Consider the following 27853-nt stretch of genomic DNA (forward strand, 5'->3'; position numbering starts at 1 on the left):
GGCCCAGGGCGTGATCCTGGAGACCCGGGATCGAATCCCACGTTGGGCTTCCGGTGCATGGAGCCTGCTTCTCCCTCTGCCTATGTCTCTGCCTCTCTCTCTGTGACTATCATAAATAAATAAAAATTAAAAACAACAACAACAACAACAAAAAAAAACAAAGAATTCAAGATAGTAAATAGAACGGTTGCCCAGAGCTGTTTTCAGTACATCTGTTGCCTCCTTGGTGGGCTTCTATAGTCTACTCCCTCAGCAACAAATCAACCTGCAATTCTGTTATCACCTCATACTTGTATTGAATACAATGTGTTCATCTCCATCATTTCTGGCTGTTCCTGGACCTGAGACTATGAGTGGCTCTCCAGGGCCACATGGAGATCTGATAATGGATCTTGACGCGGAGGCCCTAGTACCTCCAACTCATGGGTCAGTTCTTTCACGTGGGTCTTTCTCTCTGTGATTCATTACTCCTCATCTGTGCCAGGTACTGTGTCTGGTTGTGAGGGTTTAAGGAGGGAGCTGCCTGCGGTGGAACCAGTGAGAATAAGATAGAGACCCTTGCATTCAGTACAATGTGGGAATTGAGAAATACGGATGTGGGTCCTGGGGAGTCTGGACAGAAGGGGAACTCTGTTGGGTGAAGCAGGAGGGTTTGTAAAGCAGTCAGAGAATGGGGGGAAGAGAATCACAGGCAAGGCTGAGAGAGTGGACGGAGGTTGGGAGGGGTCCCCGCAGGACTTGGTATGGTCAGGGGTCCAGAGGGGCTCGTGTGGTGGGGGGTGGGGTGCATGCAGGTGAACCTGGAGTCCTGTTCCTAGTGGAGAGTAGCCCCCTTGAAGTAGCCCCATGGCCTTTGTCTCTGGTTCTTTTGCATGTCCCTGAGGTGACAGAGTCATGGACATATCTGTATTTTTTTAAATGAATTTTTAAAGTTTTTTTTAAAATCTAAAAGTATTTATTTATTCATGAGAGACACAGAGAAAGAGAGAGAGAGAGAGAGAGAGGCAGAGGCACAGGGAGAAGCAGGCTCTACGCAGGGAGCCCAATGCGGGACTCGATCCCGGGTCCCCAGGATCAGGCCCTGGGCTGAAGGCGGCGCTAAACTGCTGAGCCACCTGAGCTGCCCACATATCTGTATTGATGATGCCTCCGGAAACCCAGTCCCTGCCCCCAGGGAACTTAGACTACAATCAGCGGTTCTCAGATTTTCTCTAGGACACAGTAAGAAAAATTCCAGCCCAACTCAAAGCAAAGCAAGAGAGAGTAAACCAAACAACCTTGGGACACTCCTTTATTTTTATTTTTATTTTTATTTTTATTTTTATTTTTATTTTTATTTTTATTTTTATTTTTAGGACACTCCTTTAAATGCAGCTTCTGGGGGACCTGGGTGGCTCAGCTGGTGAAGCACCTGCCTTGGGCGCAGGTCATGATCTCAGGGTCCTGGGATTGAGCCTCCTCCTTCAACTTCTGGCTCTGTCTCTCTCCTTTATCAGAGCAGTTCTGTTGTTGGCTATAAGTATCTGCTTTCTTCACACGATTGTTTGAAGAAAGTATTTTTGAGGGATGCCTGGGTGGCTCAGGTTGAGTATCTGCCTCCAGCTCAGGACATAATCCTTGGGTCCTGGGATTGAGTCCTGTATCAGGTCCCCCAAAGGGAGCCTGCTTCTCCCTCTGTCTGTATCTGCCTCTCTCTCCGTGTCTCTCATGAATAAATACATAAGGTCTTAAAAAAAAAAAGAAAAGATTTTTGGGATAAGAAGTTTTGGGCTTTCAGAGCCTTAATTTCAATTAAGGTTTGTTTTTTTTTTTTTTTTTAAAGATGTATTTATTTCAGAGAAAGAGCCCTCGAATGCAGGGAGGGGCAGAGGGAGAAGCAGACTTCTTGCTGAGCATGGAGCTCACCCCAGGATCTTGAGATCTTGAAATCAAGAGTGGGCTACTTAACCTACTGAGCCTCCCAGGTACCCCAATTACAGGCTTTGAACAAGAGAGTGAGCAGTGGAGACAGTTAAAATAGAGAAATACAGTATGTGGAGAAGAGGGCCTAGGACGGGCACCCCTATTTCTGACCTGTCTGGGGGCCGCAGGCAGGTCGCTGTGTGGAAGGACAGACAGAGAAAAGGAGGTGCCGTTGGAACCTGGGGTCCTGGCAAAGACTCTACTTGAAATAGTGGAATATTCCATGGCAGAGGTGAGTGTGGATGTCTGAGGTATGAACCAGAGTTTTCTAAGTGAACGGGAGGTAGAGGGCATGGTGTGGGCAAGGGCATGGAGAGTTCAGGAAACCCTGCAGGGTGCAGTGGGCCTCCTCCTTCGAGGCCTGGTCTCTCCGGTATGGAGATGGTACTCTGCTTCCAGGTTGTTCTGGATATTTGATGAGGGAATCTGAGCCCTGCTCTCAGGGACCTTGAAGTCAAGACCAGAGGTCAAACTCAAAATATTTTCAGAAACAAGTAGCAAAATTTGTGGCAGTGAAGGACAATGCAATCTAAAGTGTAATTTACTCTATTCTCAGTGGAGGGCCCCATGCCCCGGAGAAGGAAAGCCGAGTGTCCGAGGGCAGGACCGCTGTGGTGTGGAGCTAGCGGAGTGCTGACCAGGGAGCAGCAGAGTCTCGCTGTGAGTGGGATGACCTGTGGAGTCCTCAGGCCCAGGGGGCAGTCTGTAGGGGGGTGTTGAGGGTGGTGACAGAAAGGCAATGCCTGGGTCCAGGCATTCCCTAAGCACCTGTGGAAGCTGTCAGGCTCTCTTGGCAGTGGCCCGAGACTGTCCTGAAGTGACAAAGTGAGTGGGGTTCATTCTGCTTCCCTCAAGGGAGCCTACTTTATCTATCGGCATGTAGAGAAAAGGTTTGAGGCCTCTGCTGCTGGTCCCAGAAGGCTTCAGACACCTCTGAGCCAAGGAGTGACCATGAGGAAGCAGCAACTGAAGAGATGGGAGCCTATGGAGAGGCTGGGGCATCGGTGAGAAAGAGGAGCGACCAGGAACCAGGCCCTGCCTTGGGGAGGTGGGGAGGAGCATGAAGAGATCCTTTCAAGGAAGCACGTGTCAGATTTGTTGTTTCTCGGAAAAGTGGCTGCAGGAGAAACCCAGATGACTTTGGGTCATCCCAGTAAACACATGGAAGGCTAAAGATATCATTTCCTTCAGAACAAACTGTGAGGAGCAGATAATGCTCTAAGGGACACAGGTGCCTGTATGGAGGTGGCTGCCTGAGGATCCTGCATCCATATGGGAAAGCCCATCTGGGGAATGTGGCAGATGGAATTAGGAAACCCAAAGAGTGTCAGCTGGACCGTTCTTCATGAGTCCAAGGGATCCCCCTCCTAGGCCCCTGCCGTCTGAAATCCTATCTGCTCTTTGGTGGGGGAGGCTCTGTGGAGAAGCTCAGCTCTAGAGCTTTTCACCCTTTCCTGGCTTCTTTAAGTCAAGTCTCATAACCCTGGAGTCATTGGCCTTGTCCCTAGTGTCTGAATTCTGGGGTCACCATCTCATTGGGTCTAGATAGTGGTTCTCTCTCTCTGTATGGCCTAGGCTTCCCTTGGCGTTTTATGGGGAAGTGGCAGAGTCAGGGGTCCTGGGTTCTAGTTCTATGTCTGTCATTCCACTGCCTCTGTGCAATAATCTGTCTTTCCCCCAGGGTTTCTTTGAGAGTCTAGTAAGATGATGTCACTGAAAGTGCCTTGACTGGCCCAGGGAGCCTCATTGTTGGAAAAAGTCCCTTGTTCAAAGTGTCAGTGTTCTCTACACAGCTATCCCTGTCAGAGCGGCAGGAGGGTAAAACCAGGGCTCTGGAAACCCCTCAGTGCTGCTGGGACCTGGAGCCTACATGGCTCCCTGGACGGAGGTCCCCATGCCCCCATTACAGTCCTGGTGACTTTGCTGTGCAGATGTTCGTGTTCATGGCTATCTGCATTCCAGATCATCGATGGTGTTGCACAGGCCCTGGGGTTCACGGCTATCTGCATTCCAGATCATCGATGGTGTTGCACAGGCCCTTACCTGCCCCAGAGGCTGACACAAGTGTCCCATAGAGCGTGGAACACAGGTGCCTGGGAGCTGGGCTGACTTGGGTTCGAGTCCTGGATTTGCATGTAGTAGATGCACATCCTGCCTGTGTTACTGAGCTGCTCAAATCCTCAATTTCCTATCTGTGTAATGGGGACAGCAATACTCAGCTTAGAGGTTGGAAAGGTGTATGTAAATCATCAGCACAGAACTTCTGGTTCCCAGTCCAGTGTGCAAACAGTGTGGACCTTGTCGTTCCCATTCTTGCAACAAGAAAAGAGCTGAAAAAACTGAAAGCCAACAACTCTCCTTGGGTTCCTCAGAGAATCGAGGTCACAGGGCAAACCATTGTCCTGAAGATGAGAGAGAAAGACAGGAAATCCCAGCTGATGGGAGCAGAGGCCACTGCTGGAGCCTGGTGGGAGCACTTGGAGGGTCAGTGTGAAGAAGGCGAGTGACTAAAGCTCCTGGGGCCCGGCCTTCCGGGAGCCTTCGCACCTCCCTGAGTTTTACCTCTGGGAGTCGCGTTGGCTTCTCAAGGTGAAGATCACAGAAGAACCTCCTTGGGCTTCTAGCAAGGAGGAAAATCATAACCATTTGGAATAAGCTAGAGCTCTGTGCTCTCCTTTCCCGTTTGAAGGTAAATATTTTACCAGAGCCTATCTGACTGGGGTTTTATCAGGGCCTAGACAGCCCAGGAGATGAGAGATGCCCAATTCAGCCCCGAGGCTTTCCTGTGCCTTGTATGAGGAGGAGCTGCAAAGCTTGTGAAGGTCCCAGCCCTGGGCCAGGCCCCACTAAAAGACTGAGACCTAACCATGGGATTTCTGAAGGCTTTCTCTGTCCCCACAGCTCACCAGCACAGCAGTAGGGTCTCCTGCATGGCAATGACATTTACTGCTAAGTGTTTCCCCACTTATTCATGGGGGACATGGCCCAAGACCCACGGTGGATGCCTGAAACCCAGACTCACTGTAGCACCCTGTAGGCACAACATTTCCCAACACCTACCTATGGTAAAGCTTAATTTTTAAATTAGGCACTAATTTTTACTAATGTATAAATTAGTAAGATGTTAAAAGAATTACCGACAGCGATAGATAGAACAAGCATGACAATATGCTGTAATGAAAGTGATGTGAATGGTTGACAGTAACAAACTAGGGAAAGCAGAACTGTAGACCCAGGGGTTTGTATATTATTCCAAATAGGCTCACATCGCCTATCCCCCTTTTATTTTTTTAAAGATTTTATTTATTTATTCATGAGAGACACACAGAGAGAGGCAGAGACACAGGCAGAGGGAGAAGCAGGCTCCATGCAGGGAGCCTGATGTGGGACTCCATGCCCGGATCCTTGGATCCCTGGGGATCACGCCCTGAGCTGAAGGCAGGTGCTCAACCACTGAGCCATTCAGGTGTCCCACATCACTTACCCCTTGAGCCTGTTACCTTTGATGTAAAATAGGTGAGCCTCCTTAAGGGAGGCGACGTATGTGAGCATGCTTTGGAAAGTGGAAGGAGGGGTAGAGATGTTAAGAATCATTATTAGACAGTAATCCATGCTGGTTTGTGGGTCAGGGAAAGGTCTGTTGGTCAAACATGTGTCTTTTGTCTGCAATAAAAATCTCCCCCCATTAGACTCACCTCTTTGGATTCAACTGCTGCTTCTGGTAGTTTCTCCTCATGTACCCCTAAGAGTGGAAGTAACACAGTAGAGATCATAATACCAAGTGAAATGCATCCCTAAAACTCTAGAGAGTTTTTTTTATTTTCCTGGCATTTCTTCTCAGGTGTGCTAAATTGGTAAAACCCACAATCCTTCCTCCTGAGCCAGAAATCCCAGTTCTTTTTTTACCGTGGTCTTCTTTCCTGCTCATCTTCTTTACTCTCTCATGACTACCACACTCACACAGAACACTGCACTTCTTCTTTTTTTTTTTTTTAAAGATTTTATTTATTTATTCATGAGAGACCCAGAGAGAGGCAGAGACACAGGCAGAGGGAGAAGCAGGCTCCATGCAGGGAGCCCGATGTAGGACTCCATCCCAGGGCTCCAGGACCACGCCCTGAACTGAAGGCAGATGCTCAACCGCTGAGCCACCCAGGTGTCCCAGAATATTGCACTTCTGACACTTCTGGTCACCAGTGTGTGGGGTTTTACCCTACACCAAGCAATTCTCTGTGATACTGGTTGGGTGTCTTACAATTTAATTCAGTTCTGACACCGCACCATCCACCTGGAGACAGTGTCAGATCCCACAGGTTAAGGGCTCAGTCCCACCGGACTATGCCCATACCTCCATTTGAGATGCCAATCACAAGTAGTAGGCCCCTGGGTCACTCACAATTTCTGTTCAACTCGGCTACAAATTGGAGTTTCTTCTGAACTCCTACACCTTTGGATTTGATTAATTTGCTAGAGCAGGTCACAAAATTCAGGGAAACACTTAGCAGTTTATTAAAGGGAATGATAAAGATACAGGCGAACATCAAGGTGGAAGAGAGGTATAGGGAGAGGTATGTGGGAAAGGTCATGGAGTTTCCATGCTCTGTCTGGGTGCGCCCCTCTCCAATACCTCCAACTGTTCACCAACCTGGAAGCTCCTGCACCCCACATTTTTGGATTTTATGAAACCTTCTTCACATAGGCATGATGGATCATTAACTCCATTTCTAGCCCCTCTCCCGCCTCTGGAGGGTGGGGAGGGGGGAGTGAAAGTTTCAATTCCTAATCAGGGCTTGCTCTTACCAGTGACCAGCCCCAACCTGGGAGCCATCCAAGTGCCCACCCAGATTCACCTCATTAGAACAAAAGATACTCCTAGTGTTCTTATCACATAGGAGGTTACAAGGGTTTCAGGAGCCCTGTGTTAGGAACTGGAGTAAATGACCAATTATTAGAACCCAAGATGTTCTCAGTGCTTTCATCACCCAGGAAATCCCAAGGGTTTCAGGAGCTTGTGCCAAACATTCGGAGCAGAAACCAATGATCTATTTTCTCCTAGCTCCAAAGAACACAGACCTCTGAATCATTCACCCTGGCAGTTGGGAATGGGGTGACATGGGAGAGAGTAAAAGCTAATTGGTTCTGGGCCTTTTGTGTGTGTGTGTGTGTGTTTTATTCTGTCTTTTGAAAAAAAATTCTTTTTAAAGGTTTTATTGATTTATTCATGAGAGACACAGAGAGGGAGGCAGAGACACAGGCGGAGGGAGAAGCAAGCTCCACACAGGGAGCCTGACGTGTGACTCGATCCTGGGTCTCCAGGATCACGCCCTGGGCCGAAGGCAGGCACTAAACCACTGAGCCACCCGGGCTGCCCTCAACCTATGAGCCACCTAGGTGTTCCCTGTTTTTTGAAATTTTAATTTAATTTAAATTCCAGTATAGTTAACCTACAGTGTTCTATTAGTCTCAGGTGTATAACGTAGTGATTCAGCACTTCCACACATCACCCATCATAACCCATCATCATGCTGCATCATGCCATAGTCCCCGTCACCTGTTTCCCTCTCCTTCCACCCTTCTCACTGTGTTCTCTGTAGTTAAGAGTCGATTTCTTGGTCGTCTCTCTCTCTCTTTTACCCTACAAATATGATATTTGTCTTTCTCAGACGGACTTATTTCGTTTAGCATGATACTCTTTAAATCCATCCACGTCAATGTAAATGGTAGGTATTCATTCTTTCTGATGGCCGAGTAATATTTCATTGTATATATACCACACCTTCTTTACCTGTTCATCAGTTGACGGACTCTTGGGCTGCTTCCGTAACTTGGCTATTGTAGATAATGCTGCCATAAACACCAGGGTGTATGCATCCCTCTGAATTAGTGTCTTTGTATTCTTTGGGTAAATACCCAATGGTGTGACTATTAGATCCTAGGGTAGTTCTATTTTTAACTTTTTGAGGACCCTCTGTGCTGTTTTCCTCCGTGGCTGCGCTAGTTTGCATTCCCACCAACAGTGCAAGAGGGTTCCTTTTTCCTCCACATCCTTGCCAACACTAGCTGTTTCTTCTGTTTTTGAATTTAGCTGTTCTGAAAGGTGTGAGATGATATCTCATTGTGGTTTTGATTTGCATTTCCCCGATGATGAGTGATGCTGAGTGTGTTTGCATGTCTGTTGGCCATCTGGATACCATCTTTGGAGAAATGTCTGTACATGTCTTCTGCCAGTTTTTAAATTTATTATTATTTTTTTTGGTGTTGAGTTATAGTTCTTTATATATTTTGGATACTAACCCTTTATTGGATATGTTATTTGCAAATATCTTCTCCCATTCTGTAAGTTGCCTTTTTTATTCTGTGTTTTGATTTAAGTCCCCAAACTGAAGGCCAGCTGTCCTGTCCAAGTACTTTTGCTCAGGCTGATTATAATAACATCCTGTGCCAAAGCCCCTTTGCTTTCACCTCATTTACTGAGAGAGTCCAGAAGCAAACTCCATCTGCTGCCAGAGCCTTTGTTCTCCAACCAACGATTCTCTCTCTCTCTTCCATCTTAAAATGTTGTATCCAGGGATTGAAACAAGGGGAGGGTGCTGCTGCCTGTTTGCTTTCGTTAAAAGCAGTGCAGTCCAGTGACTTCTTCATATGGAGGTCTGGGCAGAGAAGGTCCCTGACATTACATCCATTTTGTAATGGAGCCTTGGTTGCCGCCTCAGCCTTGATATCAGCCCCTGAGTGGGGAGGTGAGGTCTCCCAGGGTTCTGGTTCTGTTCTGGCCAGAACTTGGGCCATCCACTGCAGACCAGAGACTTGAGCACTTCGTTTAGTGGGTGGCGGGATGCCAAGTTGTGTAAAGATTGGCAGGTTCTGGCTCCGGAGTGTCACTCTTGCCTCTGTGGCTTCTCCTCAGTCCCTGGGGTAGCTGTTGTAATAAACCCTAACATCTAGTACTGTGACTCATCCGATTTTTCTTCATAATCGCCTGTGCTATTCTTAGCCTTTAGCATTCCATATACTTTTTAGAATTAGCAGGTCAATTTCTGCAAAAATCCTGGATGGATTTTGATAGGGATTGTACTGAATCTTCGGGTAACTTTTGGGAGAATTGACAGCTTTGCAATAGCAGAATCTTTTGGTCCATGAACATGGTGTATCTTTTAATAGCTTTCCATCCCATTTAGGGATGGAATAAACTCCAAATTTGCAAAGTCTTCCTTGGTCTGGCCTCTGCATCCCTCACAGATGTAACCTCACCTCCTTTCTCTCTCTGTCTCTCTGCTCTTCGTTTACATTATTTTACATGGCTGTTTTCCTTCTGTCTCTCCCACCTGCATGTGTGCTTGGATCAGCCATTTTCTCAAACTACAGGATTCTTCTCTCAGCAGGATCGTCTGTTATTCAGAGGCACGATAACATGGTTAATGTACAATATGGTGATGATAGTTAGCAAAACTGTATTGCATACTTGTCATCTGAAAGGATAAATCTTAAATCTTCCCAACACACATACACACAATGGTAATAGTGGAGAGTTATGAATATGTTTGTTAGCTCGATTATGGTAATCATTTCACAATGTACACATGTATCAAAACTTCGAGTTGTACATCTTAAATATATATAATTTTTATATGTCAGTGATATCTCAATAAAGCTGTTAAAAAAAGAGAAAAGAAAAATAGGTGCCATGGAGCCAGTCTAGGTTTGAATTGTGCCTTTGCATTTAGTAACTATGTTGCTTTGAGCATGTTCCTTGACTGATTCCTTGGGTTCTTTATCAGCAATCCTTGGGTTCTTTATCAGCAATCCTTTTTTTTTTTTTTTTTTAAATTTTATTTACTCATGAGAGATACAGAGTGAGAGAGAGAGGCAGAGACACAGGCAGAGGGAGAAGCAGGCTCCATGCAGGGAGCCTGACGTGGGACTCGATCCCAGATCTCCAGCGGCGCTAAACCTCTGCGCCACTGGGGCTGCCCTTTATCACCAATCCTTATGCAGGTGAGACGAATGGGTAGGTGTGGAGTCTGTGCTCAGGCCAGAGGAAGTGCTCATTTAGTTATTTCTATATATTTAGTAATATTCTCTGTTTCCAGAAGCCTCCTGATTCTACAGAAGCAGCCCCGTCACTCTTCATACCCTGATACCATTCTAATTTTCTACATGGCAAAGAAACGAAGTTACCCAGAAAATGCAATAATGTCACACTTTGTCTTTCATCTCAAAGATTCTCCCTAATGATTCTAAAGCATCTAATAACCCCTCTCAGGCATAGACCATCACTGGGTAGTTCCAGATACGACCAGGGAGGCCATTGAGTATGATATTAGTTGGTTCTAACTATAAAGATAAAAATAGGTCTGTAAAATAGAAAGTAGATAAACACTGATGAGAACTGGTAAAAATCCCAAATGGAGCTTCATTTAACCATTATAACCTGGTTCATTATCTTTGGTGTCAAAGTGGCCGTATTTCTTTACTTTTTAAAGTATTGTTTGAAATCTACCCTCCCGCCTCCCGGAACCTAATATTCTCTAGAGGTGTTGGGCTTCAGGGCCAATTTTGAGCTAGCTTTCTCAAGCTAATTAGAGAGCTAGTCCTTTGCTGCAGCGGCTTGTGGCCTGTCTTTACAATCGGACGGAGGTGAGGTGAGGACTATGCCCTGGCTACCGCAGGGATGTCTGTCTGGCACAAAGCTTGTGGATGCCTTCTAAGCACACATGACCTTCAGCTGTTGTGTAGGTGTCTGCTTCCACCTCCAGACTATAATCTTCTAGAAGATAGGGTGTTGTTCTTTTTTTGAGTTGAGAAATATTTGACAGTTAATAACTGTATACATTTAAGGTGTACTATTTGATGATTTGATATACATGATACATTGTGAAATAATTACCATAATCAAGCTAATTAACATATTAGTCACCTTATATAATTACATTTTTTATGTGGTGAGAAAACTTATGATCTACTCTCTTAGCAAATGTCAAGTATACAATGAAGTATTAACTATGGTCACATTGTTTTACATTATCTTCAGAACTTACTCATTTTGCATAACTGAAGTTTTATATCCCTTGACCAATATTTCGCCATTTCCCCCTCCCTCCAGCCCCTGGGAACCACTTTTCTATTGTTTCTATGAGTTCAACTTCTTTGGACTCCACATATAGTGAGATCATGCAGTATTTGTCTTTCTGTGTCTGCCTTATTTCACTTAGCATAATGTCCTCCAGGTTCACCCATGTTGAAAATGGCAGGATTTCCTTCTGTTTATGACTAATAATATTCCATTGTATGTATATGCTGCATTTTCTTTATTCATTCATCGTTCAATGGGCATTTATGTTGTTCCCGTATCTTGGCTATTACTAAATAATGTTGAAATGAACATAGGAGTGCAGATTATTTCTTTGAGATCCTGATTTCATTTATTTTCTTCTATTATTTTTTAAAAGATTTCATTTAGTCATGCGAGACACAGAGAGAGAGGCAGAGACACAGGCAGAGGGAGAAGCAGGCTCCCTGCGGGGAGCCCGATGTGGGACTCAATCCCAGGACCTAGGATCACGACCTGAACCAAAGGCAGACACTCAACCACTGAGCCACCCAGGTGCCCCCGATTCCATTTCTTTTGGATGTATACCCAGAAGTAGGATTGCTGGATTCATAAGGTAGCTCTATTTTCAATTTTTTTTTTTTGAGGAAACTCCATACTATTTTCCACAATGCTTTACTAATTTACATTCCCACCAACTGTATACAAGTATTCTCTTTTCTCCACATCCTTGCCAACATTTGTTATTTATTGTCTTTCTGAATATAGCCATTCTAACAGGTATGAGATGATATATCCTTATGGTTTTGATTTATATTTCTCTGATGATTAGTGAAGTTGAACATGTTTTCACATACCTGTTGGCTAGTTGTATGTCTTCTTGTTTATTAAAAGATTTTATTTATTTATTTGAGAGAGAGAGCACGAGCAGGAAGGAGGAGCAGCAGAAGGCAGAGGGACAAGCAGACTCCCTATTGACCAGGGAGCCCAAGTGGGAGCTCTAACCCACGACTCTGGGATCATGGCCTGAGCAGAATAGCAGATGTTTAACTGACTGACCCACCCAGGTGCCTCTGTGTCTTCTTTTGAGAAATGTCTGTTCAGATTCTTTGCCCATTAAGAATATTTTCTGTTAAAAAAAGACAAGCAAAAAAATTTTTTTTGTTGGGGAGGCCTGGATGGCTCAGTGGTTGAGCATCTGCCTTGGGCTCAGGGTGTGATCCTGGGGTTCTGGGATCGAGTTCCACATTGGGTTCCTGTGTTGAGCCTGCTTCTCCTCTGCCTGTATCCCTGTCTCTCTTTGTGTCTCTCATGAATAAATAAATACAATCTTAAAAAAAATTTTTGTTGGATTGTAAAAAATAAAAAAAATTAATTTAAAAATATTTTTTGTTTTGTTATTAAGTTGTATGACTTCCTTATATATTTTGGATATCAAATATATGGTTTGCAAATATTTTCTCCCATTCTGTTGGTTGCCTTTTCACTTTGGTGATTGTTTCCTTTGCTGGGCAGAGCTTCTAATTTAATGTAATCCCATTTGTTTAATTTTGCTTTTATTGGCTATGATTTTGGTCTCTACATCCAAAAAAATTGTTGCCCAGACCAATGTCAAGAAGCTATTTCCTATGTTCTTCTCTAGTAGTTTTATGGTTTTAGGTCCTATATTTAAGCCTTTACTCCATTTTGAGTTGATTTTTGTATATGATGTGAGATCAGGATCCAACTTCATTCTTCAGCTTTCAGTTTTCCCAGCACCATTTACTGAAGAGACTACCCTTTCCCCATTTCAGTATTCTTGTCAAAGATCAGTTGACCAATGTGTGGACTTATTTCTGGGTTATCTGTTCTGTTGGTCTTCATTTCTGTTTTTATGCCAATACCATCCTGCTTTGGTGATGATAGTTTTGTAATGAATTGTGAAATCAGCAAGTGTGATTTTTGCCCAAGATTGCTTTGGTTACTCAGGATCTTTTGTGGTTCCATATGAATTTTAGGATTGTTTTCTATTTCCATAAAAAATGCCATTGGGATTTTAATATGGATTGCATTAAATCTGTAGATAACTTTGGGTAGAATGGATACTTTAACAATATTAATTCTTCCAGTCTATGAAGATAGGATGTCTTTCCATTTATTTGTGTCTTTTAAAAATCCATTCATCAATATTTTCATAATTTTCAGTGTGTAGGTCTTTCAACTCTTTAAGTAAGCTATTTCTTATGCATTTTGTTCTTTTTGTTGCAATTGTGAATGAGATTGTTTTTTAAATTTCTCTTTTGGATAGTTTGTGTAAATAATATATTGATTTTTTATGTTAATTTCATACCCTGCAACCTTGTTGAATTTATTATTTATAACAGGTTTATTGTTGTTTAGTCTTTAGAATTTTCTATGTATGATCATATCATCTGCAAATAGAGATAATTTTATTTCTCCTTCTCATATATGGATGCCCTTTATTTCTTTTTCTTGTCTAATTTCTCTACTAGGACTTCCAGTACGATGTTTAAAAGAAGTGGTAAGAGTAGATGTCTTTGCCTTCTGCTAGATCCTGGAAGAAAGCTTTTAGTTTGTTTCTCCCATTAATTATGAAGTTGCTTGTAAGTTTTTCATATATGGTGTTAAGATCCTTCTGTACCTATTTTATTAGGCTTTAATCATGAAGAGGTGTTAAACTCTGTCAATTGCTTTTTCTGCATCTATTCAGGTAATTATGTATTTTTTTTTTCATTTTGTTAACTTGTTATAATACCTTGGCTGATTTGCATGTGTCAAACCATCCTTGTATTCCTGAGATAAATCCCACTTGGTCATGGTGCATGATTCTTTTAATGTGCTGCTGAATTCACTTCGCTAGGATTTGATTAAGGATTTTTGCATGTGTGTTCAACAAGGATATTGGCCTGTGGTTTTTTCTTGCAGTGTCTTTGTTACTTTTGGTATCTGGTGATATTGGCCTCATTAAATGAGTTTGGAAGTGTTCCTTCTTCCATTTTTTGAAAGAGTTTAAGAAGCATTAGCCTTAATTCTTTGAATGTTTGGTAGAACTCACCCATAAATCCATGGGTCCTGGGTTTTACTCTTTTGTTTTCCAGACAAACAAAACAGGGAGCTCATCACTATACTTACAAGAAATCCTTAATACAATTCTTAAAATTGAAATGAAAACTCATTAAACAGCAACATGAAAGCATAGGAAAGCATAAATCTCACAGGTAAAGGTCAATATGTGGAGATATACAGATTAATGTAATCCTGTAAAGGTGTCTATTGACTTTTATATTAAAGCAGGGAAGTCTTTGGGGGGTACTCCTGTTCTTTTCCCCCACAGAAGGAAGTCATGGCCAATAGGATCTCTCATGGGTCTGCTTATGGGTGTACTTGCTGCAGCAGTGACACCTGTGTCTAGATGTGGGTGTGTGGGAAACAGCTATGGAGCTATGGAGCTCAGGCGCTTCCATCTGGGAGTTGGGTGGCAGCTCTGGTCTGGGAGGTGGGGTTCAGTGCACACTAGGGCAGATCTGGCTGGGGAAGGGGGTATAAAGCCATTTCTGTCCCCCTGCCCCCCAGCACCTAACACACATGGTAAAATTCTTAAGAAACATCAATATTAAGGAAGAGTTAGTTGAAATGTATAAATTTAAAGTAATTTAAATGTCTACCAATAATCGATTAATTAAAAAAATTTTGATACATGCAAAGAAATAATCATTAGGCATTCATTAAAATCAGGGAGCATTGATTAAGTGGGTAGGAAGATGTCCACAGTCTAGCATTAAGTGAAAAGAGTGGTTATAGTTGTGGAAGGAGGTCATCACTATGCACTGGGATGGTGTGGGGAGTCGTTGTGTCCAGGTTGAGCAAAAGGCAGGGTAAAGAGGGGTGCAGTATGATCTCCTCCTCACAAACCAGTTATGGGTTAGCAGCGGAGCTCCTTTTGAGTGACAGACTATTACCCAGTGATGGTCCAAGGACATATTGGCATACCAAATTTGTTAATTAGGTGGTTTCAAAGTTTTTATTTTTATTTTTGTTTCTTAGCTCCAGACAATGCAAAGGTGAACATTTTACTACCTATTGCTTTTTTTTTTTTTTAAAGATTTTATTTATTTATTCATGAGAGACTCAAAGAGAGAGGCAGAGACACAGCCAGAGGGAGAAGCAGGCTCCCTTTAGGGAGCCCGATGCGGGACACCATCCCAGGACCCCGGGATCATGCCCTGAGCTGAAGGCAGACACTCAACTGCTGAGCCACCCAGATGCCCCATCTATTGCTTTTTAATATCTGTTTAATTACTTTCTTGGGATAAATTCCCAGGACAGTGATGGCTAAATTAAAGGTATTCAATAAATATCTCTTGACAATAGGTTACCATTGCCAATTGTTTTACTAGAAATTTGAGCCCTGTTTTTACTTTGGAAACATAAATGTGTATTGGTGAGCCACTTACTTGCTGGAGAAATCACTGTTGGGTAGAAGAAAGCTCACTCTGCAAACTGAAAAAGTTTTGGCTTCGGTCTTTTCCTACTCTCTCAAAACCTTCAGGGACTCAATTACCTGTCCTTTGGCGCCGCCTTCTGGGAGAGGCACTCACCAGCCGGTGTGGCCCCTCCCAGGGAAATCGAGGGGCTGAGATGGGCTGAGAGAGGGGCACTTGTACCGAGCCCCCTTAGGGTAGGGTCACTCCCATATCACCGTTGGTAATTTTCTTACAACAAACCTGTTCCTACCACTTCTTTCTCATCTCCTCATCACCCAACCCATTAAAAATCCTTTCAGCTTCTTTCTGGGCATAGGATATAACGCAGCCCTGGCTTGGCACCAAGGCCGGCCCCCCCGCCCCCCGTGCTCGGTCTTCGCCCTGTCTCTCCTGCAGTTAAATGTTTTCCTCAAGGCCCAACTCAAATATTGTCTCTTTAAGGAATCTTCCTCAACTCTTCTCTAGGCAGCAAGTGTTCCTTCCTGGGCACCAAGGTACCTTGTTCATGCCATGAAACTGTACTCTTCAGTGGATCATACCAGTGTGTGACTCTGTGCTCTCCCCACACTGTGAGCTGGCCTCATGTTGTACGCACGTTCCCTAACCAGGTCCTGGAACACTGTGGGGACTCCAGAAATGTTTGTTGGATGAATTAATATGCTTTATGACTCTAGCGTCCGGGGGCTCAGTAATTGAGGGAGGACATCTGAGGAGGATGTATTTAATTTATGTGTCTGACCCTACCTAAGGCCTGGAGCTGGGAGGGTGAACTCTGAGGTAGAGAGACTGACATTATGACCTCCCGTGGTTCTGAGATGTTTCAGATCAGGCTCTGAGGGAAGGTGGGTCCCTGAAACTGGCTGAGTTAATTGTAGGAAGCAAGTGTCATGTGACATCATCTCACGAATGCAATTATGGCTTAGTGGTGTTGCTGAAGAACCTGTGAAAGGTCAGGACACTGGCTGCCATAACTAGAAGCACCAAAGATGGGTAGGATGTAGGACTCGGTGCTTGGGCCCCTGCTTGCACTGATGCCTCCTGCCTGAGCGCTGGGAAATCTCTAGGACAAACCACAGGCTGGCACGGTGGTTTTGGAGCAACCCCATCCTGACAGCACAGGTCAGCACTTCTTGTGAGAATGGTGGAGGTGGGTGGACGGGCCTGGGTCCGTGCAGGTCTGAGAAAGCAGAAGTGGGCAGCTCACCTGTTTTGGAGACTGTGTGCAGTGGATGGATGTCCTAACAAGGAAGTCATGGTTCTCCAATTGATTTTAATCTCCAGCTGGATCAGTTGTGTGATTTTTGGGAAATTTACTTAACCTCTCTGGATATCATTTCTTCATCAGGAAAATGGTGGGAATGATGTCTACCTCATAAGGTCACTATGAAGATTACATGTGATTCTCTGTATACAAGGCTTTATCCAGTGCTTGGCTGGCTCCCTAAGAGTTAGCCAAGGTGCTGCTCTCCTCTCAGTTTCTCCACCGTTCCCAGGTGCTCCGGGTTCTGGCCAGGGTCTCGCCGCCATGACACACAAGCCAATGGAGGAATCCCTCTTCCAAATCGTCCACTGCTACCACCAGTACGCGGCCCGGGAGGGGGACGTGGAGACTCTGTCCCTGGAGGAGTTGAAGGCTCTGCTTATGGACAATGTGCCCTGCTTCATGGAGAGCTTGGTGTGTGGGGTCTGGGGTCAGGTGGGGATGAAGTACAGGATTGGTTGTGGGGTTGGAAGTGAGTAGTGATGGTATAGGTGCAGGGAATTATCTCCCCTACTTGGGACAGGGTTGGGAGGGCAGGGTCTGACAGAGGGAGGGTGGATCGGCCCAGCTTTGTTTCTCCTCCTCTTTCCTAAAACTCCCTGCTGGTCCTTACTGCAGCTAATCCCTGAGACTTTGTCCTTATCCCAGCCTGTGTATCCCTCTGCTCACCCTGTTTCTTAAGAGAAGAGGTCCTGCAGCCCCATTCAGCCAGGGGCCCTGCCCCAAACCTGCCCTTTTAGCTTCCCTCCCAGGGACTAGCACAAGCTTCCTTGTCACCACACCAGGGTGAGGACAGTTTGGGCAGAAGCCAGGTGGGGAAAGAAAATGTAGTGTCCCATTCCAGCTGCTGTCTGAAGGGCTAATAGAGGCTCTTGGGCCAGCTTGGGGGCTCAGAAACCCTCTCAGGCCTGCACGGCTTCTCCATTCTCAGGCCCTATAATTACCAGGTGTTGTGGGGACTGGCAGGAACGTCTGGGGTGCTGTCTTCTGCCCTCAGGGCCTGCCTGGGGGGGGGGATCTCTGGACCACCATCTCTAGAGGATTTCAGATCTGTACACTGACCAGAGGCCACTGCCTTCCAGAAGGAGCGCCGCCTCATTCACTTGGCATGTCCCCTTACTTACCTTTGGGAAACATCAGAGAGAGTCTTGCCCTCAGTTTATTGGAGTATAACCGTGAGGGTCACAGAGGGGACTAGGGCGACTGTCATCCAGGGCCAAGTGCCTAGACTGTGTGGCTGGGTATGGGACTGCCAGACACTGCCACGTGGGGCTCACAGACCTGCCCAGGTACAGGGCCCTCAGGGACAGACAGTGGGCAGCCTGGGCCAGGGGGGTTGAGCTGAGGGGAGCCAGGGAGAGCCTGCTCATGCAGGAAGCCCCAGGGTCCAGAACCAACCAGTTTTGCAGAGGACATGAGATGAGGTGAATTATGCTGGTGGGCTATAGGGGGAAGCAGGAGGTGCAGACCTGCCCCCAGGGATGAGGGTCACCCTCCAGACCCCTGGCTGCTGACAGATGATGCCATTTCCTTCCTGGGAGTCTTTCCAAAGACTTCACTCTGGGTCCCCACATCTACCAGCCAAATCCTGCTGAAACCAGCTCAAGGCCTTGCCTGGGGCTCCTGCCCGCTGACCCTGGCCTTCCTTCTTGTTGTCTCTTTCCACCTCAAGTGCTTTTGCTCCTCCCCTATAGCATCCCCGATCCTCAGCCCTCCTGGCCACCTGCTCTGGGCCGTGCTGGACAGCCTCAAGGCCCACAACATTGTCTTTCTCCTCATTTTGCACTATCCAAAGGTGACGTAGGCTCAGTGTCATAAACAACTCCTGGGCAGATGCCACAGCATGCAGACATCTGATCCTGCTCTTCGGGGGCCCCGTAATAGCACTGGACATGCAGACATGAGGGGCAGGTGGGCTGTGCCTGAGGAGCTCTCTGTGTGAAGGAGGGGGCACAGCCTTCCACCCTGAAGCCCCTGGCCTGGCTGTCCCTGCAGGGCAGCTCCCAGGGCCACTGGGAAGATAAGCTTAGCAGCCACCGACGGTGGACAGATGTATCAGGACACCCCAGGCCACTCAGCACAGCTCAGCAGCTGGTGGGGGTGCCCAGGCCGTGCAGTCCACCACATAGCCCCAGGTCTAGTGGGCAGAGGGCCTGCCACATGTCCCCTTGGAGCCTGATTCTGCCCCACATGGTGACCTGGCCTCTGCCTGAGGGAGGGGCTGTGTCCTGTAAGGTGGTGGAGGCCCCAGTGGCTGTGAGGCGGGGGGCCTGGGCAGGTGGTTGACCCTCTGCCCCTCCTCAGGGCCGGAAGGAGCCCTACTACATCTCAGAGTTGTTCCGGGCTGCCGACAAGAACAAGGACAACCAGATCTGCTTCGACGAATTCCTGTTCATCCTGGGCCGGCTCCTGAAGGATTACCACCTGCTGTACCACCGGCAACTGTGCGCCTGCTACTGCGCCCGGCACAGCCTGCACTAGGCAGGGACGCCCCGGAGAGCCCGTACTGGACAGGGATGCTCCCGGACACCTCGCACAAGACAGGGGCGCCCCTGAGCAGCCCGCACTGGACACGGACACCCCAGAAAGCCCACACTGGATAGGGACGCTCCTAAACAGCCCGCACAGGACAGGGACGCCCCCGGACACCCCACACAAGACAGGGATGCCCCTGAACAGCCCGCACTGGACGGGGATACCCCAGAAAGCCCGCACTGGATAGGGACACCCCGGACAGCCCACACTGGACAGGGACACTCCAGACAGCCCGCACTGGACGGGGACAGCCCTGAGCAGCCCTCACTGGGTAGGGACACCCCAGACAGCCCACACTGAACAGGGACACCCCAGACAGCCTGCACTGGATGAGGACACCCTGGAAAGCTCACACTGGATAGGGATGCCCTTGGACAACCTGCACTGGACAGGGATGCCCCTGGACACCCTGCACAAGACAGGGATGCCCCTGAGCAGCCCACACGGGACAGGGACACCCCGGACAGCCCACACTGGATAGGGACGCCCCTAAACAGCTCGCACAGGACGGGGACGCCCCTGAACAGCCCGCACTGGACAGGGACGCCTTGCACAGCCTCTGCCCACAGGTGTCTATCTAGGAGCAGGAGCAGGAGCCTGAGCTGCTGCAGAGCTCTGCCCTGCTTGTCAGCGTGTGCCTGCATGTACCTGTACCTGTGCACAGGCATGTGCAATGCATACCTGTGAGAGAAGAGAATAGAGCAACACCACAAATGTGCTGGGAATTCTTTGTTTATGGTTCTGGGCATCTGCTATGAGTCCAGAGAGGAGGCTTGCTGCTCCCTTGGGGATCATCCATTCCAGCCCCAGTCTGAGGAGGGAGCCCTGGACTGAGAGGGGAGACATGGTCTCACATCCAGAAGGCCCAGTCTGAGGGGGGAGGGAGGAACGCCCCTGCTTCCAATTGCCCCTGTCTGAGGGAGGAGTCTCTTCTCTTGGGGAGCTGGCTGTCTGACACGGAAGATAGGCCTTACTGGTGATGTTTTGACCACTCATGCTCTATGCGTACACTATGGGACAGGAGCCAAGAAGGCACATGTACACTGGACCAGGACCCACTTGAGGGTCTCCTTGCTTTGGAGGAGAGCCAAGGAATCAGTGTACAAAGCAGGAGTAGCTTGGGCCTGAGTAGGGGCTGGAACAAGACCAGGAGGTGCTGTGGGTAATTGTCCTGGGCTGGCTGGATCAGGCAGGGCCAGTCTGAGAGCAGATTGTGAGCTGGATTTTGCACATGCTGAGTCAGAGACAGGGATTAGGGCAAAGGGAACACTCCAGCCTATTATGGTGAAGAGGGATGAGTGGAACCTGGGCTACGGTCAATCAGGGAAGTCTTCCTGGAGGAGGGAAGGGTGGGGTCTGGGTTTTACTAATTGAGGCTGATGTGGGCATTACTGTACTTGGGGCTCATGTGACTTACCATCTAAGTCCTCCTATGGTCTCTGACCCCTCCCAGGAGGGATCTGCCCCTGCCCATCTTTGTGTTTATTTTTCTCTCTCTCTCCCCGGGAGCCCAGGAATCTGACGCAGAATCTGTCTGGGTCAGTCTTCTCTGCCTAGGCCCTGCTGGGGCCCATCATGGTGGCTTAGTTCTCAGAGGATGGTCTGGGAATCCATGTCCTGAGTGTGTTGTGGTAAAAATGAGGAGTTTACCAAGAACGACGGGCAATCATCATGGCCACTATGCCAATGACTGAGGAATCATTTATGGGACTTGGTTAGGTTCCCTCTCCCAGTTGTGCCACAGGAGGGGCAGAGCCCTGTGGGCTGAGCAGGGGCCCTTGTTTCTGACCAGTCGAGCTCTAAAGCATGGTGTTGCCCCCACTGTTCCCTGGACCTGGCCTGCCACGGGACGTCCCTTGTACATTTGCCAATCCACCAGTGCTTGCTGTTCAGGACTAGGCTGGGTCCCAGCGCTCTTCCTCTGGACTTTCCTGCATGCTCCATGGGGTCTGTGGAGGTGCATGTGCTGCTGTACCTTGGGTGTGTTTTGCCATGTGTGCCCTCTACCGTTGTGAGCATGGCTGCAGTAAGGAATGCAGAAATAGGGCCTGTGGTTGGGAATCTCTAGTCATGACCAGAAGCATGGATGGCCAAGTGAGCCAGGCCTAGGGCCAGATACTTCCTGCCTGTCTGACCTAAGACTGCTGGTTTCCACAGACCTTCGAGGGCTAAGGGTCCGGCTCACACTAGACCTCCTGCCCTTTCCTGTAGTAGGGGTTGGGGGAGCGTGCAGTGGTTTCTACACTGGCCGCTGTGTCCTCATTTCCTCAGCCGTGGGCACAGGCTTGGTTGAGTTGGGACACATGCCCAGGACTGAACTCTTTCCTGTAAGTAGGAGCAGGTTCCGCTCCTGGGGTTTCCCCATGTCCGCTGGTTTGATTACAGACTGTGCCTTTTCCCTGATGTGCTTACCCAGTTCCTGACACATTCTTCTAGCAAGTCACTCAGCCTGCTGCCAGCCTGGCTCCTGCTCCCCCTCAGGCCCCGGGACTGTCGGTCCAGGTGGAGCATCTCTGCGGCAACTTTCAAGGCCTCACTACTCAGCAAGTTCCATGAATAAGCATGTGATGCTGGAAGGAGGTCATGGCTTATGTCTGCCTTGGTCTTCTCCCTGGACCTGGAGCCTGGTTTCCTTAATTTCTGGATGAAGAAAGCTGTCTCCACTGGGACTGTTCTCAGGGGACTGCCTCCAAAGGAAGCATCCCTTGAAGGGCCAGGGATATGGGATGACATCATCTGCATCAACCTCATCCTCACCCTCACTGAGACAGGTCACTGTGGGCTCCATCCCAAGCTTGTGAACAGATCCTAAGGAGAGTCTCAGAAAAGCCACTTTTTTGGGTTCTAATGTGTACTTTTTGGCACCTAAGCAGATACATGCCACGGGAAGAAAATTGAGTAACTCCCCGTGCTTCTGTTTCCTCATCGGTCACATAGGGATGATTGTACCTGTAATGTCCACTTCAAAGGGTTATCAGATGAGGCAGTGTTATAGAAATATTTCAGAAGTATATTGTACTATTTGGGATAAGTAAGGTGCTATTATGCCAGGTCCATGCAGGAGAGGCCTGGTGACAATAGGTGTGCACTAAGTGCTTATTCACTAGTTGAAACTTGTTATTGTATATGTCAGGAGCAGCCCCATTTTTCTATCAAAAGGTTGACTCACCTCTCATCAAGGAAATTAAATTGCATTTGGTTGATACATTTACATCCTGCCATGTTCCAAAAATGATTTACACAAGAGGGATGTGATAAAGGGAATTTCTGCATTGGATAAGGGATAGATCCAATGTTTAATTTTGTGTTCATTTATCCCCTCAATTACCATTAATCGAACACCTACTATATACCAGGCCCCAGGAATGTGAAGTGATTTCTACTCTAAAGGGGCTCCCTGTCCCAAAGAAAAGGCAGATAAGAAACAGATGAATCATAACAAAGCAGGAAAAATGCTGTGATGTATGAAGATTTGGTGGAGTGGGGAGAAGAATTAACTCAGTGTTGATAGGAGTGTGGGGAGGAGGATCAGGGATGGATGTGGAGCAGATGGTACCCGTGCTGGATGAGGAAGACAAGGAGGGCTTGACTGGCAAAGAGGCATTCCAGGCAAAGGCAGGAAGTGGATGATACCACATCATGTCACCTAAGTAATTTGATGACAAATTACTCGTCTGTAAAATGGGGATTATGATAGTACCTACTTCATAGGTTATCATGAGGATTCAATGGATTGATGTAGATAAAGCACTTACAACAGTTCCTGGAACATGGTGGAAACCCAATCAATGTTATTTTGCTGTTATTTGTTCTTATTATTGGTTGTTGTTGCTGTTACTGTGTCTGCTAGGCACTGTGTGGGGTCCTGTGTGGGGTTCTGGGGAGGCAGGGATGGGTGGGCCAGTCTGGGTCCTCGAGGGCTCATAGTCTAGCTGGGCAGTCAGTCAGGCACTTGCAGTGCAGTTGTCATGGTGCACGCTCACCCAGCACTCACTTGCTCACTTATTCTGCACACCCTAAGTACTTCACATGTTCTTTGTGTAAACTTTTTATTAAAGTGCAATACATATTAAGAAAAGCCTACAAATTGGGACACCTGAATGGGTCAGTGGTTGAGTATCTGCCTTTGGCTGAGGTCTTGATCCTGGGATCCTGTGATTGAGTCCTGCATCAGGCTCCCTACAGGGAGCCTGCTTTTCCCTCCACCTGTGTCTCTGCCTCCCTCTGTGTGTCTCTCATGAGTAAATAAATAAAATCTTTAAAAAAGACAGAGAAGTCTACAAATCATAAATATTTTTCATCTATTATTAATCCTTACCATAGCATATGAGGTATATTCTATTTATTTTTTAGGTGGAAGCATTTAAGAAATTTAAAATTTTAATTGTGGCAAAATACATATAACATAAAATTTCCCATCTAAGGGTTCAGTTGTATTAAGCACATTCACATTGTTGTGCATACAGTCCCCAGAACTCTTTTCATGTTGTCATTGAAACCCAGAAAATACTATCTGTTATCCCTCCCCAGGCCCTGTCCCACACTATTCTTTCTGTCTTTATGAATTTTACTATCTTAGAAACCTCATATAAGTGGGAACCAACAATATTTTTCTCTAGGACTGGTCTATTTCATAAGCGTGATGTCCTCAAGGTTCATCCGTGTTGTAGCAAGTGTTAGACTTTCCATCCTTTTTATTTTTTATTTTTTTATTTTTTTAAACATCTTGTTACTTTGTGCCTTTTATTTATTTATTTATTATTTTTTTTAAAATTTTTTTTATTTATTTATGATAGTCACAGAGAGAGAGAGAGAGAGGCAGAGACACAGGCAGAGGGAGAAACAGGCTCCATGCACCGGAAGCCCGACGTGGGATTCGATCCCGGGTCTCCAGGATCGCGCCCTGGGCCAAAGGCAGGCGCCAAACCGCTGCGCCACCCAGGGATCCCCTCCATCCTTTTTAAAAGTTGAAAATACTGCATTATGTGAATATACCACATTTTATATATTAATTCATCCTTGAATGGGCAGTTGGATAGTTTCTACATTTCAGCTACTGTGAATAATGCTGACGTGAATGAACATGGATGTACAAATATCTATTTGAGACCCTGCTTTCAATTACTTTGGATATAGATCTAGAAGTGGAATTACTAGATCATATAGGAATTCTGTTTCTAACTTTTTTGAGAAACCATCACACTGTTTTCCACAGCAAATGCACCATTTTGCATTCCCACCAACAGTGTACAAGGGTCCCAATTTCTGCACATTCCTACTAACACTTGTTATTCTGCTTTTGTGGAAGTAGCCAATCTCATGGGTGTGAGGTGATATCTCATTGTGGTTTTGATTTGATATCCTTAATGATTAGTGATGTGGAGCATCTTTTCATGGGCTTATTTGTATATCCTCTTTGGAGAAATGTCTATTGAAGTCCTTTGCCCATTTTTCAATCTGGGTAATTTTGTTGTTATTGAGTTGTAGGAGTTCTTTATGTATTCTGGATACTAACCCCTTATCAGATGTATGATTTGCAAATATCTTCTCCCATTGTGTGGGTTGCAGATAGACTCTATTTTTAATCCCTGTTTAATAATTGAGGTCACTGAGGCACAGAGACAGTAATTGGCCCAAAGTCACACAGCTATAAAGTTAATGATATAATGAAGCCCAAAGGACTATGGAGACATGAAGGAGAGGGAAGCTAATCCCATCTACTTCCCCCAGGAGGCGATCATGGCCTGTGTCCTGGAGAGGCATGGGGTAAATATCTGTTGAATGCCAGGAAGGAAACAGAGAGGAGAGTTTTCTCAGCAGAGTCATGTTCTTGTCTGGTCAGGTTCTGGCACATGAATCTCTGGGCCCTCCCATCTTTGCACTGTTCAAAACTCTGGGTGAACTGCTTTACCTTTCTGGATGTCAGTTGTCTGCAGACTGGGTGGGTTCTGTGTACGGCTTTCCTGGTAGACATGTTCTGAGGCTCTCTGTGCTTTGTAACAAGAGAGATGCCCCACAATCTTCAGCACTGGAAGCCAGTTAATCCAAGTGGCATCTCGTTGGAGGACAGGAGTACTTGTTCCTCCTGAAATCCTGGGGGATTGGCCACCTCCTCTTCTCCCCTTGGGCATAAAGCACTTCTGGCTTCCCCAAAGAACCCCTTCTCACCCTCACCCCACCCCCATGCAGTTGGGTTCCTCTTCAGCCTAGGCTCCTGGGGTCAGAGGCACACAATCTTCCCAGAGAGGGCTGAAGGGTCCCTCCTGTGTTTATACAGCAACTCAGTGCCTCCTGCATGCAGAGGGATCCCACTCCAGCCTCCTTGTTCAGGGGCACAGTGCACCCCTAGCTTCCAGAGCGAGAGAGCTGGGAAGAGGTGTGGGTGGCAGGAGAGAGCCTGATATAGCAGCGCATGTCCCACAGAGTCCAACCACGCACAAGCAACAGCTTTTGTAGAAATAGTCCAGCTTTCACAACGAAAATCGAACAGCTAGGACAAGACCCCTTTTAGGAGTCTTAGGACCCTTTCAAGAATCTGATGAAAGCCATGGAGAAATGTGCTTATTTGCGCAAATACTCAAAATGATACTTTGAACTCCAGCTCCATTTCAGAGATGCACAGTCTACAGTGCTCGGGATTAGCAGCAGCAAGAGAGGAGGACTTGAGAGTGGGCATCCAGGCTGGCTGAGCCAAATGATGCCAGTGGCCCAGCAAAGGAGTCCTCACCATGGCCTCTTCCTGATTTATCCTGCTGGGCACTACTGCCTAGCAAATACCTTCCTCTTTCCATTTTTCCTACTTCCCCACCTCCCATCAAAATTTTTCATTCTGTGCAGTGATTGCCCCATTCACCTGGTTGAGAAACCAGAGGCTGTGGCAACCTGGGGAGGGAGGGGCTATCTCTGCATGGCCTAGGGCCCTGGCAGCTGGCCACAGCCTGGCTGCTATAAAGGGGAGCTGCCACTGAGCCCTGCATATCCTCTGTCAACTCTGTTTCGGGAAACCTGGTAAGTAAGACTGCCTCAGTCTGCTCCATGCTTTGGGGCTGCCCCCCCACCCCGGGAGGGCCAGAGGTGGAGCAGAGAGGGGAGAGAAAGCTAAGGGAGGTCTGGAGCAAGATCCAGAGCTCTTGGAGGAAGTCAGTGAGACAGGGATGAAGACAGAGCTGGGTCCTCTGTGCTGTTGGTTGGCTGAGGGCACAGGGAGAGTCAGCAGGCACTGTATGTTTGTGTGGACCTTCCCCGTCCCCCCCTTCCCATCACAGCCACAGCCACCTGCTGGGTTTAGTTATTTGAATGGTGCAGGCCTGGATGAAGCCATTACTTGGAGTAAGGAGTATTCCCCTAGTTTTCACTCTGCTGGGGGCAGAGGAACCATCCCCATCCTGGGATTCCCCATGTGTTTCGTGTTGCAGGTGGGGCAGATCCTTGGGCACCATGCTGACGGAACTGGAGAGTGCCATAAACTCCCTCATTGAGGTTTACCACAAGTACTCCCTGGTGAAGGGGAATTACCACGCCCTCTACAGAGATGACTTGAAGAAATTGTTAGAGACAGAGTGTCCTCAGTACATGAAGGTGAGGAGGGGCTGGGTGTGGCAGGGGTCTCTGTCTGGCCAATGAAGCCCTGGGTCCCTGGTCCCCTACGCCACCCTATGCAGACAGCCATGGCTCAGCTCTTGCCAAGGTCTTTACGCACTGGCTTCTTTCTCCTCCATCTTGACAGAAAAAGGATGCAGACACCTGGTTCCAAGAGTTGGATGTCAATAGCGATGGTGCAATTAACTTCGAGGAGTTCCTCATATTGGTGATAAAGGTGGGCGTGGCCTCCCACAAAGACATCCACAAGGAGTAGCAGAGCCCTGGGCCCCGGGGCTGTCCCTGCCGAATAATAAAGTAGTTGATACCTCAGGCCTCTTTTGGTGTCTTGCCTTTCTCTTGTGTAATGAGGTTCCAAGGGGGTGGAAGGAGGGGTGGAAAACCCAAAAAAACTAAAACAAACCTCTGTTGCCCTGCTCTCCTCTCACATACCTTCAGTGCTTATTGCTCACCTGGTTTCCTCCCACTTTCTCCTCCAGCTAATCCTGTCTTTTCAGTCCCATTGTCTAGAGGTATTGGTTCTATTTAGTTAGGATTCCAAAAAGTCCATGATACTGGAGCTGGTGATTTTCCTATCTGTTCCCAAATGAGTGATATGGGAACAGAGTGATGTAGGGAAAACTTATATTTCTTTCTTTCTTTCAGATTTTATTTATTTATTTATTTATTTATTTATTTATTTATTTATGAGAGAGAGAGAGAATGCGGGGGGGGGGGGGGACCCTGAGATCATGACCTGAGCTGAAACCGAGTCAGACACTTAACTGACTGCACCATCCAAGTGCCCCTCATACTGGTTTCTAAGTTAAATTTTAGTGTCAAACCAAATGTTTTAGATGTGACTCTCGGGAAATTAGGGAGATAACTAAGTAGGCATGTGTGTATGTGAGAGAGAGGGAGAGAGATGGATTCTGTTAGTGTTATGGCTGTAGATGGTGTTCAGAGTCCTATATTAAGTAACCC

The 27853-nt window shown here is 46.9% G+C and overlaps 2 protein-coding genes across 6 annotated transcripts in view; both read left to right on the forward strand.

The window, feature by feature from the left end:
- Window positions 1-23076, forward strand: part of LOC112647766 (protein S100-A15A-like) — a 34336-nt gene extending 11260 nt beyond the window's left edge. For 2 of the 4 annotated variants that reach the window (XM_025428935.3, XM_025428934.3), the window contains exons 2-3: window positions 16989-17170; window positions 19061-23076. In XM_025428935.3, coding sequence (XP_025284720.1) covers window positions 17021-17170; window positions 19061-19237 — 327 coding nt within the window. In that variant the 5' untranslated portion in view covers window positions 16989-17020 and the 3' untranslated portion in view covers window positions 19238-23076. Of the gene's footprint in view, window positions 1-1758; window positions 2195-2518; window positions 2623-16461; window positions 16615-16988; window positions 17171-19060 lie in introns of those variants that run through there. The other 2 variants (XM_035719162.2, XM_035719164.2) reach the window with 2 other exon arrangements.
- A 3066-nt stretch (window positions 23077-26142) lies between these two features.
- On the forward strand, window positions 26143-27202 carry S100A8 (S100 calcium binding protein A8). 2 transcript variants are annotated; one of them, XM_025428939.3, is made up of 3 exons: window positions 26143-26299; window positions 26707-26869; window positions 27018-27202. In XM_025428939.3, exons 2-3 carry the CDS (start codon window positions 26729-26731, stop codon window positions 27144-27146), a joined length of 270 nt encoding a protein of 89 aa, XP_025284724.1. In that variant the 5' UTR covers window positions 26143-26299; window positions 26707-26728; the 3' UTR covers window positions 27147-27202. The 2 variants fall into 2 exon arrangements, with proteins under 2 accessions (XP_025284724.1, XP_025284725.1); XM_025428940.3 differs by lacking the exon at window positions 26143-26299 and adding an exon at window positions 26557-26620.
- The last annotated feature ends 651 nt before the right edge of the window (window positions 27203-27853 follow it).

The sequence above is a fragment of the Canis lupus genome, chromosome 7 (genome assembly GCF_003254725.2).
Source record: "Canis lupus dingo isolate Sandy chromosome 7, ASM325472v2, whole genome shotgun sequence".
Lineage (NCBI taxonomy): Eukaryota > Metazoa > Chordata > Mammalia > Carnivora > Canidae > Canis > Canis lupus.

Bases quoted from the DNA above. Each gene is read 5' to 3' on its own strand.
- S100A8 (XM_025428939.3), top strand. From the start codon at position 26,729: ATGCTGACGGAACTGGAGAGTGCCATAAACTCCCTCATTGAGGTTTAC. The intron at 26,870-27,017 runs GTGAGGAGGGGC...CCATCTTGACAG, and splicing joins AGTGTCCTCAGTACATGAAG to AAAAAGGATGCAGACACCTG.